At 39.5% G+C, this 14831-nt stretch overlaps 2 protein-coding genes across 4 annotated transcripts in view; both read right to left on the bottom strand.

The window, feature by feature from the left end:
• Window positions 1-2573, bottom strand: part of LOC127355415 (pleckstrin homology domain-containing family G member 3) — a 30654-nt gene extending 28081 nt beyond the window's left edge. For 2 of the 3 annotated variants that reach the window (XM_051386262.1, XM_051386273.1), the window contains exon 1: window positions 679-767. In XM_051386262.1, coding sequence (XP_051242222.1) covers window positions 679-749 — 71 coding nt within the window. In that variant the 5' untranslated portion in view covers window positions 750-767. Of the gene's footprint in view, window positions 1-678; window positions 768-2319 lie in introns of those variants that run through there. The other variant, XM_051386282.1, reaches the window with a different exon arrangement.
• Window positions 2574-4755: 2182 nt separating this feature from the next.
• Window positions 4756-13978, bottom strand: spint1a (serine peptidase inhibitor, Kunitz type 1 a). The gene is made up of 10 exons (XM_051388058.1): window positions 13189-13978; window positions 12477-12634; window positions 12111-12252; window positions 8780-8947; window positions 8185-8232; window positions 7789-7920; window positions 7605-7655; window positions 7250-7420; window positions 6100-6156; window positions 4756-5820 (listed from the first exon to the last, which is right to left on the bottom strand). The coding sequence occupies exons 1-10, from the start codon at window positions 13589-13591 to the stop codon at window positions 5636-5638; spliced, it is 1515 nt and encodes a 504-aa protein (XP_051244018.1). The 5' UTR covers window positions 13592-13978; the 3' UTR covers window positions 4756-5635.
• Window positions 13979-14831: the final 853 nt, after the last annotated feature.

Genomic DNA, 14831 nt, shown 5'->3' with positions numbered 1-14831 from the left:
AGTATGACATAAGGCCCCTGGGATTTCTCAGACACGGTGGTGCGGATTTCTTGAAGACACCATCAGTCAGGACGGATGTTTACGTTCAGAACAAATAAAAATCCAACCTAGCATGGCAGGCAGGGGTCCGAGGTCCTACAGGGCTAACTGAGACAGAGAGTCTTTATTATTTTAGCATTGGTGCCATGTTTATCTTGCAAGACCTCTCTCTCACCCTCTAACCCGGCAGAAAATATCCCCTGACAAACAGCCTTTCTGTGAGTGCCCTCTTTCCCACATTACTCCTGCAGTTTGTCTCCTGACACACAGGCCTTTAGAGACGAACAGCTTTTCATTCACAGGGGAAAACAATAAAGCCTTACGCTCCCTCTTCATCTCAATCAAATCCACAGCTTCCACAAAAGCGCTGTCTGAACCCATGACTTCCCACAGACACCAAACATATGAGCCTCTTATTTCAGTCCACTGCCGTTTTGAGCATGCTGCTTAGATGTGGCGATAAGTGATCCATCCCAATGAACACCCACAGGGCACTGTGAGGAGTTTTGTCCATATGGTGCACGTACACTCCAGCCAAAATAGCCCTTAATGGGAGAATAATCATTCCATGCTGTGCTGAAAAAGAGAAATAGCAATTTTCACCTCCTCATCAATGGCCTATAACCACAGAATGCATACCTGGCAAAAGAAGTTGGCAAATGCCATCTCAATTGGCAAAAGACAAGTGAAGACTTCCAGTTATTTAACATTATAGATTGCAGAGAACCAGTAGTTGGGTAAGTAGTCCTACATAATGTCCTACAGCGTTTGGAGGGGAGAGTAGAGGGCTGCTGGGTAAAATTACACGTCAACCCCTCAAATAGAAATTGGAGTGTGCCCATTTAAAGGTGCATTACACCACATCTGCAGGCAAACAGCTCCCTCGTGTCTTCATAACAACAAAAACAGAGTCGGACCTCCCTTGGGTGTCTGGAATGCTAAATCATGTATGGCACCGTCACACACTCTTAACTTTGTACCAAACAAAAAGTTGTCAGGTCTTGTTTAAAGCTGACCTTTAACTCTCACAGTGCAATCCTATCTGTGGATGGCAAAAGCAGGAACTTTACGGTCTTGTGAGATCCAGGTAACACTAAATAACAAAGAAGGTGATTTATGAAAAGCCCAGACGCCGGTTTCTAAAGTTATATGGTCTCCATAGATGAAACCACCCTTGCATTCTGCAGCTGTGGTAATTTTATCACAGCTGCAGCATACCAAGACTCGGGAAGCAGGAATAAAGTGCCAACTCTGAGATCCAAGATACACTTGGGCAGTTTCCTGTCTGGACCACCTGGAAGAGAGCGCTGTTTATCGCATTGAGGCAACATTTATCTGAAATGAAGTTGAGACGTTATTGTCTGAAAGGTCAAGTGAGGTCAAAGGAGTAGAAAATGGAACTTTTCACTGGTAACTGATTGATTTTGTCCCATTCTTCTTCAACAGCTGGTGGGGAAAGTCATTGACCTATGAAGAGCCTCGCATTTAAAACCACACTGGGGTGCTCATTAGAAAAAAACAATTAGGTTTGCAGGCACAAAGTACGGGCACCATAGGGGGTGGGAATGGGATGCAGGGAAAGAGGAAATGGCAAATGATTCAACAGCAGCATGGAGTTTAGTTTGTCTCACAAGTCAAGTGTGACATCAATGCTTAAGGGAAAAATCTCATCCCTCCTAAAAAAAAAAAAAAAATGCTCCACCAGCTGATCAAAGTTCACTCAACTGAGAGTGTTTTGTTTCAAAGACAAACATTTCTTATCTGACTGAAACTCCTGCACCTTCTGGGGCTTATAGCTGGGAGGTTGTGCAATTATAAAAACAAATGCACCTAAAAACTGTAAAGTTAAGCAATATCTGCAAGTAATGCAGCGTGAAAAGCGGAGGAGCTCCTCATAAAGAATGAGTGGAAGTGTCTTACATGGGTACATTACTCCAAAGAGCTGAATTCATGAGCAGAAATACACACATACAGATGTTTTGTAAACTTTAATTAACTAATGTTATCATGTGTTTTAGTAAAATTGGGCAGTAGTAAACTGGTAAATTTAGCTAATCCCTTATTCGTTTTTTTTTTTAACCACTCAAGACGATCCTGACAAAGCAAATTAAATGTTTTTAACATCCCTCAAACACACACACACACTTGCAATATCGACAGAATAACCACAGGATATAAACCCTTTCCACATGTTAGGTTAACTTAGCTCAACTGTTATCTTCACTAACTTCACGGTAGCTAAGATTTAACGTTAAAGTTGTCAAAAAGCAGTTCACGTACCGAATTCGCCAACTTCTTTTGCTTCCAACGACTATTGTCCTCAGTAAAACCTTTCTCTGTCGTCTGTTGGTGAAAGTCTTAAGTTACTCCGTCCGTTTCTTCTTTTCACATGTTATAAGAACCCGCTCAGACACACACACACACAAACACACATACACACACACGCACACTCACATCCCAGAGCAGGTCATCAGCTCGCACTGAGTCCAAACACCAAACACTGTGTGACTGCTGCATCTCTGAAGACCTGCGAAGAACTGCTGCTGCGTTCAAAGCCTGTCGGAAATATAGCGGCTACGAATTGTCAGTGAACGCAATTGAGCACAGCAAGGATGTGAATCTCTTCTGGTTCCGACTTATCTCGCCCGGAGATGGTAAAAGCCCCTTTTTTTTTTTGGTGGTTTTTTTTTTTTTTTTTAAACCCCCAAAAAAAAAAAAAAAAAAAAAAAAAAATTAATTTTTTTTAAGTTTTTATATACTTTTTTTAAATTTTTTTTTTGAAAAAAGAAAAAAACTAGATGAAAGGCTACTGGTGTTAAGAGTCAATTACAAGGGAAAGGATGTAAAAACCCCTTTTTTACGCCCTTCTGCAGAGGTGTCCCACATCTGAACATCTCCCCAATTTGTATTTCTGTTTTTTTTTTTTTATTTAAAATAGGGGGAGGGGGGGGGGGGGTTTGAAAGGGGGGGGGTGAATTAATTGGGGGGGGGGGAATTTTTTTTTGGTTTTTTTTAAAAGGGGGGGGGGGTTTTTTTTTCAACCCCCCCCCCCTCCTGGCTGTGAGAAAACAATATGCTGGACGAACGACTATATGCTTTACTGAAAGAGTCAACTCATGAACATGAAGCTCTTATTGTTATTAAAAAGGAGTCTTATAGACTGAACTTGCTCCATCCAGTTCGTTGTGCAGCTCGATTGCCTTAAATATATGTTACAAAGCAATCAATCTTAACGAATCTGAGTAAGACCAATATTTTAGAATCAAGAAATTGTTTGTGTGGCCCATATTGATCTGATTTAGCTTCACAATACGGCTGAGTTGGATGTCTAATGAAACAATGTCGCCATCTGCTGGTGATAAAGGACAACGCATCAGTCCAATGTGAAGGAAGCTGTGTCTGAAACAACGTTACAAAGATGTTTCTGATGAAGATAATATTCCAGAGAAGAGTGGCACTGCAACTGCATGTATCTGATCAGTATTTGAAAGAGAAACTTGAAGAAAAAAAGTGTATTACTTATTTAGAAATAGTAAAACTCTAAATATATGATAAATAGATATGTTGTATTGTTGTAAAACTAAATAATAGACCACAGTGGATCACTATGGGACCGCAGTTTAACTTTTAATACAGGTTAAACCTTTGTTTGTCAAGAATAAACTAATATAAGACCCCACTGTTGTGTCCAGTTTAAACTTCACCTAGGGTACAGTCTAAACCCAGCTGCTGTACCCTGCAGCTATAGCCATTAGATGTCACTGTATCTCAAGCTTAACTTAAACCTGCTTTGGACATGCTCTATATGTGCAGAGGATTCTGTACAAGGGGATATTTCTACAGCATAAAGTCTTTCACCATGTGTCATATCTTATAAAGGCAACACAATAACAAGCATGTTGCATATAATATTGTAATATGTGTCAATCAAGTCCAGTACCTGCAGGTAATGTAGGCAAGTTATTGTTATTTATTATTATTATTGTATAGGGATAAAATAAAATGTATAGAATTAAAACTGCAACTAGACCATCAATGATAAAACATGCAGCCCACATTGTTCCTATAGACTGTTATAGTGGTATTTCTAAATTCTTTCTTTCTCTGGGTGTGATATGGGGATTTTTAATAGTGATATAATTTACCAGTAAACTTTAGATTAGACTATTTGTACTGGTTAGTCACACCAGTGTGTAGTGTGGAGGTTTGAAAAACACGTGTATACTGGAAAAGCTACACCTGAAATCCTTTAAGTATACCCTAAAGTTAAAACGACAACCTGTATTTACATGATTTATGAGGAGGATGTGTTACAGTTAAAAAGGGAATTAGCTTCTGAGACAGATTGCTAGAAAGTAAAATAAAATTAAACTGTTTGCTTATGTTTTATATCTCTGGTTTGTTTTTAACATGTTTAGCAGACATACAGGCACTTGTTTGTCTGTCTCAAATGTGAAAGTATACATAAAGTTGAGAAACGAGACTCGTAAATACCAAAAATATGTCAACATGAGGAAACTGTATTAAATAACAAACTAAGGACAACCGGGAATTGCATTCAAGAGAGCGCAAGTCTCTTTTTTTCTGCAGACAGCGGTGTTAGCAGCCTGAAACACAGTCAGCTCACAGCTCCACAGCAAAAAAATGCAGAAGATTAACAGCTGAGTGAGTCACCACTCACACGGAGGTCAATAAAAACTGATGTTCAAAGTAGGCTTATTTTGTAAGTCTTGATATTTTTATTTAGTATAAACATCAAGATACTGCCACAGAAATCTATATCAGGTCATATGTACAAAGTTTCAAATGTTGACTAATCAACAAAGCTGCTTTATAAAGGCATCAATAAGCATTATTTAAAATATGCACTATGCTTGTTCTAAAGACACTTGAAAATGAATTGACAAAATAACCTTCTCACATAAAATATACCTTTTTGCAAAACTCTAAGATTATGTACAACGTCACGTATGCATGTGTAACCCATTGTAACAATGGTGTATGAACAGGATGAAAATAAATCTGACAGAGTGAAGAAGCTGGTGTGGCAGGAGTTCAGAGAGTTGGAGGAATCATCACATAACATTACATATCCACAGAGATTCCCAGAGCTCAGTTTTAAAAGACAAGGAAATTATATACTGATCAGAACAACGTGTACTTATTGACAAAAAAGGGTCTGCTGTTCATTTACAAGAAAAAGCAAGTACAACAAAGTAGAAAATATTTATGAAATTTAACTGGTCTCATGGGATGATATATAGCATAAATCTACCTCCGCACTAATGAAAATACTTCCCTTTTAACCTGAGTACAAACTGATATCCAACAACTCATTTCAACAGGCCACTGCATCAAAATGAAGCTAAAAGTCATATCATTAGACATCACATTAAATCACTGAAGACGTTGTGCCTTCTGCGTACATCACTTAATAAAATACATCCACATCACGACAAACTAAAAACAGATCCCCTCCATCATTCAAACTCAGCCATAGTTTCCTCTCTCATCAATCTGAGTTTGTTCAGTGATACGACACAGCTCTGGCAACCAGTGTCATTTCAGGGCGGGGTCAAAGGTGAGGACTGAGGGGTCAGATGGGCTTGGTGGTGCTGTTGTAGACCAGGCGCTCTCTGTCCTCCAAGGTGACCGGGGCGGTGTTAACAGGCACACGTTGGTGTTGTGAAGACTTCTTCCTTCCCTTCATGAGGCAGAACACCAGGAGGCCTAGTAGGATGAGGATAGCTACACCCAGGAGGGCAGCTACTGCTATAGTACCTGTTAAATGAATTAAAGCACAAGTTAACTTGGTGGTTGGTCGTTTGAAGAAACTACACGAAAGGCAGCAAAGCAGAGCGAGCAGATCACAAAATCAAATGCTGCTCTCAGCAACTCAGTGAACTGGAAAAGTGTGGTGGAGGAGAATGAAGCTTTGACAACATTACTTCACCTTCAAAGAACTGGAAGTCAAAGCTGATGGAGCTGCAGAGTTGTTTTTTGTTGGTAGATTTGAATTTTATTCAGTTAAAAAGCTAAAAAAAATGAAGAGTACTATACCTGTCTCGGCTTGAGACACTTCTTCAAATATCTCCTTTCTTGCAAAAACGTCCTTTTCTGAAAAGAAAGCGACATGATGTAGGTTGAGCATTTTTATGTGGTACATGACATACAAAACATGCAAAGAGCAACAGTCTGCGCTCCGCTATGAAGGAAAATTAAACCTGCAGTAACAATTTTGGCCTTTTAATTAATAATTTAATAATTTAACATTATACTGCAGAAGTATCAGAATTGATGCAGCAGAGCAAAATATTTAGAGTTTTAATGATTTTTAAAAGGCTTTTATTTATAAAGGGGGCTGAAGACTTTACAAAGTTCTGGAGCCAGAAAAGGATTCATACAACTTTTTTCACTAGTAGTTTCTTTTTGAGTAGTAGTACACCCCAAGACCTGCAGAATTGGGGGAGTTAAGTTGATGGGTTGAACTTGTTGGCCAACAGCTGCCTATTTACACATCCAACAGTCACAGAGTGGCGTAAGCCTGAATTTGGAGTCAGGATACAGAACCAAAAAAGGAGCTAAAAGATACCAAAACTGCCAATGCAAACTGCAGTGCTGGGTTTTAATTTTCTGTGGATTTCTCACTACAAGCAACTCAAACCCAATTCCATGTAGTAAAAACTGATTAAACAGTTTAAGTATTGCATATTACTTATTACATTGCTTTTGCCATATCAGCTACTTGGAGCAATGTCTCTTAAAGTTTTTTTCTACTTCATACATATAAAAAAGAAAAAGTATCAGATCATCATCATCAATCATATCAGGACATTAAAGCATTAAATTAATTTTCACCCTAACCACAGTTTTTTGTCCAAGTTGTCAACTGCCTGTGGGCTAGCACAGGTGATAGGTGGTTACAAAACAATCTGAGAAAACAGCTAGAGGCTGTGAAAAAGTGCTGGCACCACTTTGTGTGCAGCAGCAGACGAGAATGCCGACAAACAAAAACAATACATCAACAATAATAAAACAACATAAAACAAATTCATGTGGAAATTCAAATTAAATTAAAATGGAAAATGCAACCATCTTCACTCGACCCATCTGATGCCTCTCATCAATGTGTCTGTGGGAAAGATGGGATGTACATTTTCCAGGATGCAAATTTACGTAAAATGTCCACTGAACAGTAATATCAACTAACCTGTTACCCCACGGCAAACTTTAATACAGTAGTCCTTAGAGTCAAATCTGTTGTCATTTCCTAGGCAGCCACCATAGTTGAAGCGGAAGCAGTCCTGTTGGATGGGGTTGTAGTACCACTTTGTGACACTGTGCCTGCAGTTGCCTGTGTCAGGAATCTCTGTGCAACGCACTGTGAACGACAATAAATGAGCAGGCAGGGTCAGATTGCAGGTAGTAGAGTTTTAACATAGAGCAAGAGTATGTTTTACAATTACAACTAATTCTTAGTGACAAAAATCATCATGCCCAAAGGTTTGGAAAAGGTTTGGAAAGCACAAATCAACAAAAAGAAAAAGACTAAAAGTTCAAATCACCTTTTTGTTCGTTCACTGGAATCTGCAGCAGAATACGAAACTCGTTGTTCACTAAAAGGCATACAGAATATAAGAGTTAGCATGTCTTTCAAGGAAACATCTTATCAGTGTCTTATCATTGCCGCATTTATAATTCCATGAGCCTGTATGGAAATGAAGCCTAGTTTGCATAGTCACTGCTCACACTCGTCACATTTCTGCTCATCTGAGCCGTCACTACATTGTGAGCTTGAGTCACACTCCAGGCCCGGATCCAAACAGCAGCCATTTGCACAGGTGAACTGCTCTGTGGTACACACAGTGCCACATTTTTCTCCTGAGACACACAAACACAGAGGAAATTGTTATCTGAGGTACTGCACTAAAACGGTTGCTTTGAAGCACCTATATTGATATTTTCATAACACTGTACCAAATGACAGTGTGAAAGGGGTCGCTCGAAGTGATCCACCTAAAAAGGCCTCCTTTGCAAAAGTATATTTTGCTTTCTACTTATACAAAAAAATATGACTGTATTAACTTTTTAACGGAGTAAAGGAAATTGAGTTAGAAGTTAAAATACATAGTAAAATTCACCTACCTTGTGGCCCGGGAACTGGCAGACCCCTACCGGCTATAGAAGTTTTTTCTGAAAGAAAAACAACAAACAAAAGATTAAAATTAAAAAATTTAAATTAAATGACACATTTATCAGGCAAACAGTGGACACTCCAGTAAGTCACTGGCCACGCAAAGAGGTAGGTAATTTGGGACACAGCAGATCATAAAATCAAAATGATGTTGTTTTTAGACAGATTAAGCAAAGAAGATATATTATGTTCATCAGTGAGTTTTAGATGTGCTGGTATAGAGACATGTTATCTTCAGATAGAGCCATGATTACACCATGATTGCATCATTTCTCAACAAAGTAAAACTTATGTAACTAGGAAAAGGTGCTAAAGCTACAAGTTAACCATGCAACCTTAATATACAGGGTCACAGTGATGACCTGTATGTTTCTAACATAAACCCTTCAATTAAAAACATTTCAAAAACTATACATATACCTTATTATGATATATAAGTGTATATGTGTATACACACGCTGCAAACCCCCCCACCCCCAAAAAAGGAAAAGAAAAAAATAACGTGACACCATAGTAAATTCATGTATAAAAGCACAGAGCAGATACCTGAGCCATAGCAGGCGTTGGTGCACTCCTCCTTGGAGAGATAGTTGTTGAGATTCTCCCTGCAGCCCCCAAACATGAACTCCTCGCACTTTTCTGAGGCAGCATTGTAATGCCAGCGAGGAAAGGCACCGCGACATGGCCCAATCTTCTTTGGAGCCATACAGTGATCTAGTGGCACAAAATAAAGGATCAGGTTCGATTCACAATTAACAATAGTCATTTTACTATACTCACTGGGGTTACTTCACAAAAGTATTATATCAAATCTCACTAGTAATATTATCACAGTGGAAATAACAGTTATTTTTCACTGACATGAATCTATTAAATATTCATGTGCTTCCAGCACTGTGAGAAGTTTTAGAGTTAATGGTTACATTTCTTTCCCCTACAGTGAGGTGGCAAATAGCACCAACACTCTCACCAAGGCTTACTGATGGTAACATCTAGTTATAAATGATCAACGTTGTCTTATGTACTCAACACACTAATCTTCCTCAGAATCCATCACTCCAAAGGCTGGAAATACTGACTTAATGTTTACCAGATGATCTAACTAGACACTTAACAATGTAACACTTGCTGTTTCCAATTCATAAACCAGTTTGACAAACTATTAATAGCTCTGTCTCATATCTAGACACCATAAGTAGTGGGCTTTTCTTTTGTACATTGTCTCAACTTCCTACTATAGGTGTCTGTCTCATGAGTAGACAGACACATAATACTGACTTGGGATCCAGATGGCCTCACTAGACACTTTTTCATAACTTTTCATATATTTGACCCAGAAGTAGTGGGGTTTTCTTTTGCAGCTAACCAGCTTCCTGCTTTCGGTGTCTGTCGTGTGAGTAGACAAGACATATAATTACACATGAGGTTTTCCTGTATAGAGAAATGCAACTGAGAAAAAGATGGTGAGTTTTGATAGACAGTGAGGTTAAAGAAGATGGTGTGAGCTGTTGGCATGTTCTAAGCAACACCTCACCAGAGCGCTCATGTACAGTACAGTCTCCCTCCATTATACATGGATCTGTGAGCCACACTTTCATTACCAATCATATCACAATGAGTTTAGTTGCTAGTCGAACCATTCGTTATTGTGGTGTAAATGTGGCAGCATTGACATGTAAAGTCCAGATGCACCAATCACTCCTGACTATGCTGTGGAGTATCTTGTCATTAAAGACAATGCAGCACAAAAGGATATCAGAGCAAGGCTTGGGAAGGCTTGCATTGCTGTTGTTAATCTGGAAGCCAGAGCAGTATAGCCTAAAAAACAAAGGTCTGACTATACAACAACGCGTGATGAGAAATCTGCCAAATTTTCTGGCCCAAGAAGATCTCAAATGAACTGCTATACAAGATGACAAAGGGCAACAGCGTGGTGCTGGAGATCAAACACAGCTGAATCCGATATCTAGGGCATGTCTTCCAATGGGCCAGGATCGATCGGTTGCATTAGGATGGCCTATAGCACGGAATTGGAAGCAAGGTCGGCCCAAAACAACTTGGTGGCGAACTGTCACAGCTGAGTTAGAGGAGATGCACCTAACATGGGGTGAGGAACAGCATGCGGCACAAGATAGGTCTTGATGTGGAGGCAGATCCTCCAAGCCTTACATCCCATCAGGGATGAAGAGTTGTCTTAAGTACTCAACACACTAATCTCCCTCAGAAGTCATCACTCCCAAAGGCTGCTGAATACTGTCTTAATGTGAACCAGTTGTCCTCACTAGACCCTTCAAATTTCAAATTCATAAACCAGTTTGACTAATCATTAATAGTTTTGTCCTATATGTGAAACAAGAAGTGGTGGGATTTTCTTTTGTCGTTTGTCCTAACTTCCTACTTTCAGTGTCTATCTCATGAGTAGTCAGACGCATACTTCTAAGAGGCTGTCCCGAATATAGAGAAATAAAGAAATGCAAATAAAAAAGACAGTGTGTTTCCATAGAGAGTGCATGTGGTTACTGAATGCTGATGCAGTATCACCAGACCGCTCATGTACAGCACAGCTATTTCAAGACATAACAAAGAAGTTCACCGGCTACAACTGTAAGCTACACTTTCATTACCAATGCTATCATATCACAATGGGTTTAGATGCTATTCAATCCATTCATTGTTGTAGTGTAAATGTGGCAGCATTGACATGTAGAGTAACTGCCATGCCCTTTCCACTGAAGCACATTCCTAACAAAATTCAGGACACAAGCTAAGTTAATAAGTGACTGAATCACTGAATGGTTAAAAGTCTTTTCTTGTCCTTTAAGTATTCAATCAACCAACAACCTTCAAACACAGCCATGGGGAAAAGAAAGCTATACAACATAATCACTTTTAATCAAGAGGATCAGAGTCTTCTTGTTTGTGTAACTCAAGCTGAAACCAGACTGACAGGTTTCATTGAGTCGGGGGTGGAGAGAGTGGGACGGTAACAGGTAAGCAGTAAAATCCACGCCAACTGCACTCCTCACTTCCGTTTTCGCAAGAAACTACAAACTGATTGTACAAATATGTAGTGCCAAGAACACTTCACTGCGGCATCCTGCGGCTTTCTATGTTGTGTTTGAAGGAAAGGGACGTTGAAGCGATACTTGATGTGAGGGATGCCAGGGATAATATTTAACAAACCGCCTTTCCACGATAAAGAAATAACTAGTTCCATATTTCAGAGCCGTTTCCCCTGTACAAAAGCCGAATCCAGTTTAATCTTCTTATAACATGAGCTTTTATCTCTCTTCCTCCTCTTTATCTTCATACTGTTTCGTCATTCAGTCCCCAGGAATTAGGCGAGCATGCCTTGACAGGTTTGATCATAACTAACATGGAACGGCTTGTGACAAATGCCAAACAATAGGTTTAAAAAAAAAAGGAAAACTTCTGCAATTCTTCTTGAAACAGCACACCTGTTGCAGCCTGTTGGGACATTTATATTTTGAGGTTTAAATGTGAAAAAACCCTGAAATACTGATAACTTGAATAAAAGGGACAGATTTCAGGACCAGACATGAGGACCAAAGCACATCATCCTTTTTTTTTTTTACCTGTGTCCTAACATTAAACACAAGGCAGGTGACGCTGAATAAGCCAAAGGAAATGTCAACAAATAGTGTACACATGACTCATGCCAGATACCCCCTTGAGTCTCTATTTGCAGAGAAACGAACGAAACGGCAGCGGCCAATTTTGATATTAGATTTAATTTACAAGCTGAGGTTTGCAATGGGATATAATGTGCAACTTTTGGCCTACAGGATGAAAATAATGTCCTGTGTAAATGAATATGTTCAGAGGCTTCAGGATTAACTTCAGTCTAGATACTCACGCTCAGACTCCTCAGGAGTAAGGACCAGGACGGTGATCTTGACTGAGTCGGACTGACCAATGGTGTCTATGACGGTCAGCTGGAACTTGTACACTCCAGATGTCAGATTGGACACGACAATCTGGTCTTCAAAGTTGGTTTTCTACAAGGCCGGGCAAAAAAGTTATCTCATTACCCACAAATGTGACTTGTGCCGCTAGATTTTTTTATTTTTAATTAAGTGACAGGCACAGATAAAAAACATTAGAGCAGACATTTAATAGGAATATCAGGCACACGCAGTATTACAAATACTTCAGGAGGATTCTTTTATTTTATTTCCCCAAACTGGATTTGGATCAGGTTCACATTGTCTCTTTTACTCACCTCAATGACAGCATAAGGATATTTGGTGAGCATCTGCCATTTGAAGGATGCAATCCCATTGTCATCATTGCTCTCTATGCCATTCAGTGTCACCGTGTCTTGAGGCTGGACCACCCGGTCCGGGCCTCCATTGGCCACTGGAGGACGGTCAGATTCCTCTGGAGAGAGACCGTGGTATCAGTTTATAGACAGTTATTTGTAGATAGGTGGGAAAAAATATTTCAGGTCCAAGACTGTTGGAACAGAAACCTGAACCAGGGGCCATAATGGCATGGCGTGTGTGAACATGTTGAATTGAAGGTTTCTGCCCTAAATCTGTGGCCTTAAATATCCTGACTACAATCAGTGTTTTACCAGAAACCACTAAAATATTATGTTAAATTGTGTTATATGTTACAATTTAAGCACACAAAATTAGAGTTTCTCCTACTAAATGAGCCAAAAATCATGTATTTAAACTTCTATGTCCACAAAGACCCTTAGTTTAGTGGTATCCTGAGAAGGGGAAACTTACACTTTAACAGTTATTCAAATTCCCCACCTGTAACACCTTCAGTTCTTTAGAAACATAACAAAAGTAACCACTGCGACACTATGCAGATCCTATCAACAGAGGGCCCAAACTGTGATCTGCATCGTCACATGGAGCTCTTGGGTTAACTGCAAATGTATTCCTGACTTTAAGAATATGTTAGAAGAGTTTTGGTCTTACTTGGGGGTTCATCCAGATAACTGTCATAAACCGAGTCCAGGATGTAATTGATGTATCCCTTCTTCCTGACAAAGCGGCACACGTACTTCTTCTTGTACAGACAATCAAACAGAAAGCAGGAGTTCACCGAGCCTTCCTCGGCTCCTCTTTCCATGAAGGCGACATTGCACTTCGGCTCTTTACAGCAGGCTGCCACGCAGTCCCTGTAACGACCCAATTTTGGCGACGAAATGAACGTCGCTCCGTCTTTCACAGACTCATCTGCATCGAGGATGAAATCCTCCCGACCTTCCCGGAACTGGGCTAAGCATTCCTGCCCGACCTGGCAGCGACTGGAGTCCAGCAGAGACATCAGGAGCAGGACCGCCAACGCTCCCAAATGTCCTTTAAGGAGTGAGTTCATTTTCCCCCTAAAAGTCCTGTGTAAATATATATTTACAGCAAAATAAAAATCTAAATATCCCCTGTAACGGTAAATTTGGTAAAATACCGCTTTTTATTTTAAAAAAAGTGGACTTCTTCAAGGAGTGTTTAGGCCGCAAAAGGGGCAAAACAACAGTATGCTTCTTCTCACAAGTCAGCCTTCAGTACCAATGACATAAAGTAGCTCCTGACTTCCTGCTGCGCATCCAGAAATGGTTAAAAAAAAAAAAACCACAAAGGTCCCAGACGCAACTCCGAAACTCTCACAAGAGATTTAGCCGTTTGATGTCGACAAAAACCCGAGCAAACGACGACATTGCCCAGGTGACTCACCTGAGAGATACAGGAAGTGAATTTCCACCCCTGAGATGCCACTCCCTTCTGGCTGTTACATGACTGCAAACACACCGAGGACGGAGCTTTGTTTATGTCTGAATGTAAGAGCATCACTGTTCATCCACTGGGACATGTATAATAGTGAAGTGGTCTCATGTTGTGACAGGAAATGTGAGATTTAATAGAGTTAGCTGCTTTCAAATTCTTCTCTTTTATTCTCCGTCTTTTCAGCTTCATACATTCAGAATATGTCGGCCAGAGTGTGTATGCTTTTTGCGGTGGTTTTTCTGTATGAAGCATTTAAGAACCCTGATTTTGGAAAATGTTAGGCTATATAAATAAGCCTACTTAGACTAAGAAACATATTTTTTTTATCAAAGTTCAAAAGAAAACATTTTAACAATACTATCTCTTTTATTTTGGTGAGATTTTGAGATAACTCTTGTTGTGTGCCCCTGTAACAACAGTGCTTTACCAACCTCTAGGAGCAATGATTTCTCCTAATTTGGATTTCCCCATGAAAACATCATCCTGTCTACGAGTCCTGAGCAAATAACACAACAAAGAGGTATACAGCTACTAGAGGACAATGAGAATCTTTTATTATATAGGATACGTCAGAATCAGCATTACTGGCCAAGTATGTGTACACATATAAGGAATGTGACTCTGGTTTTTAAGTTGCTCTCAGTGTTGCACAAAACAGTTTAGAGAAAGACAGAAATAGATATATGGCTAAAGAAATGCATATAAAGCTCTCTCTCTCTCTATATATATATATATATATATATATAGCGGAACATCATAAAAAGACCAAAATCATCAATAAGGTAAAAAATAAAAATAAAATAGTTTTACAAATCTGGCACATAAACAACACACAT

The sequence above is a fragment of the Dicentrarchus labrax genome, unplaced genomic scaffold (genome assembly GCF_905237075.1).
Source record: "Dicentrarchus labrax unplaced genomic scaffold, dlabrax2021, whole genome shotgun sequence".
Taxonomy (NCBI): domain Eukaryota; kingdom Metazoa; phylum Chordata; class Actinopteri; family Moronidae; genus Dicentrarchus; species Dicentrarchus labrax.
Note: the sequence above shows the minus strand (reverse complement) of the source record. Positions and strands in the feature narration are given on the sequence as shown.

What these genes read in the sequence shown, in the direction of transcription:
- spint1a (XM_051388058.1), bottom strand. Translation starts at nt 13,591, where the DNA reads ATGAACTCACTCCTTAAAGGACATTTGGGAGCGTTGGCGGTCCTGCTC. An exon ending in TTATCTGGATGAACCCCCAA is followed by an intron (nt 12,635 to 13,188) that starts GTAAGACCAAAA and finishes GTCTCTCTCCAG; the next exon opens with AGGAATCTGACCGTCCTCCA. An exon ending in TCCAGTGAACGAACAAAAAG is followed by an intron (nt 7,421 to 7,604) that starts GTGATTTGAACT and finishes TGTCGTTCACAG; the next exon opens with TGCGTTGCACAGAGATTCCT.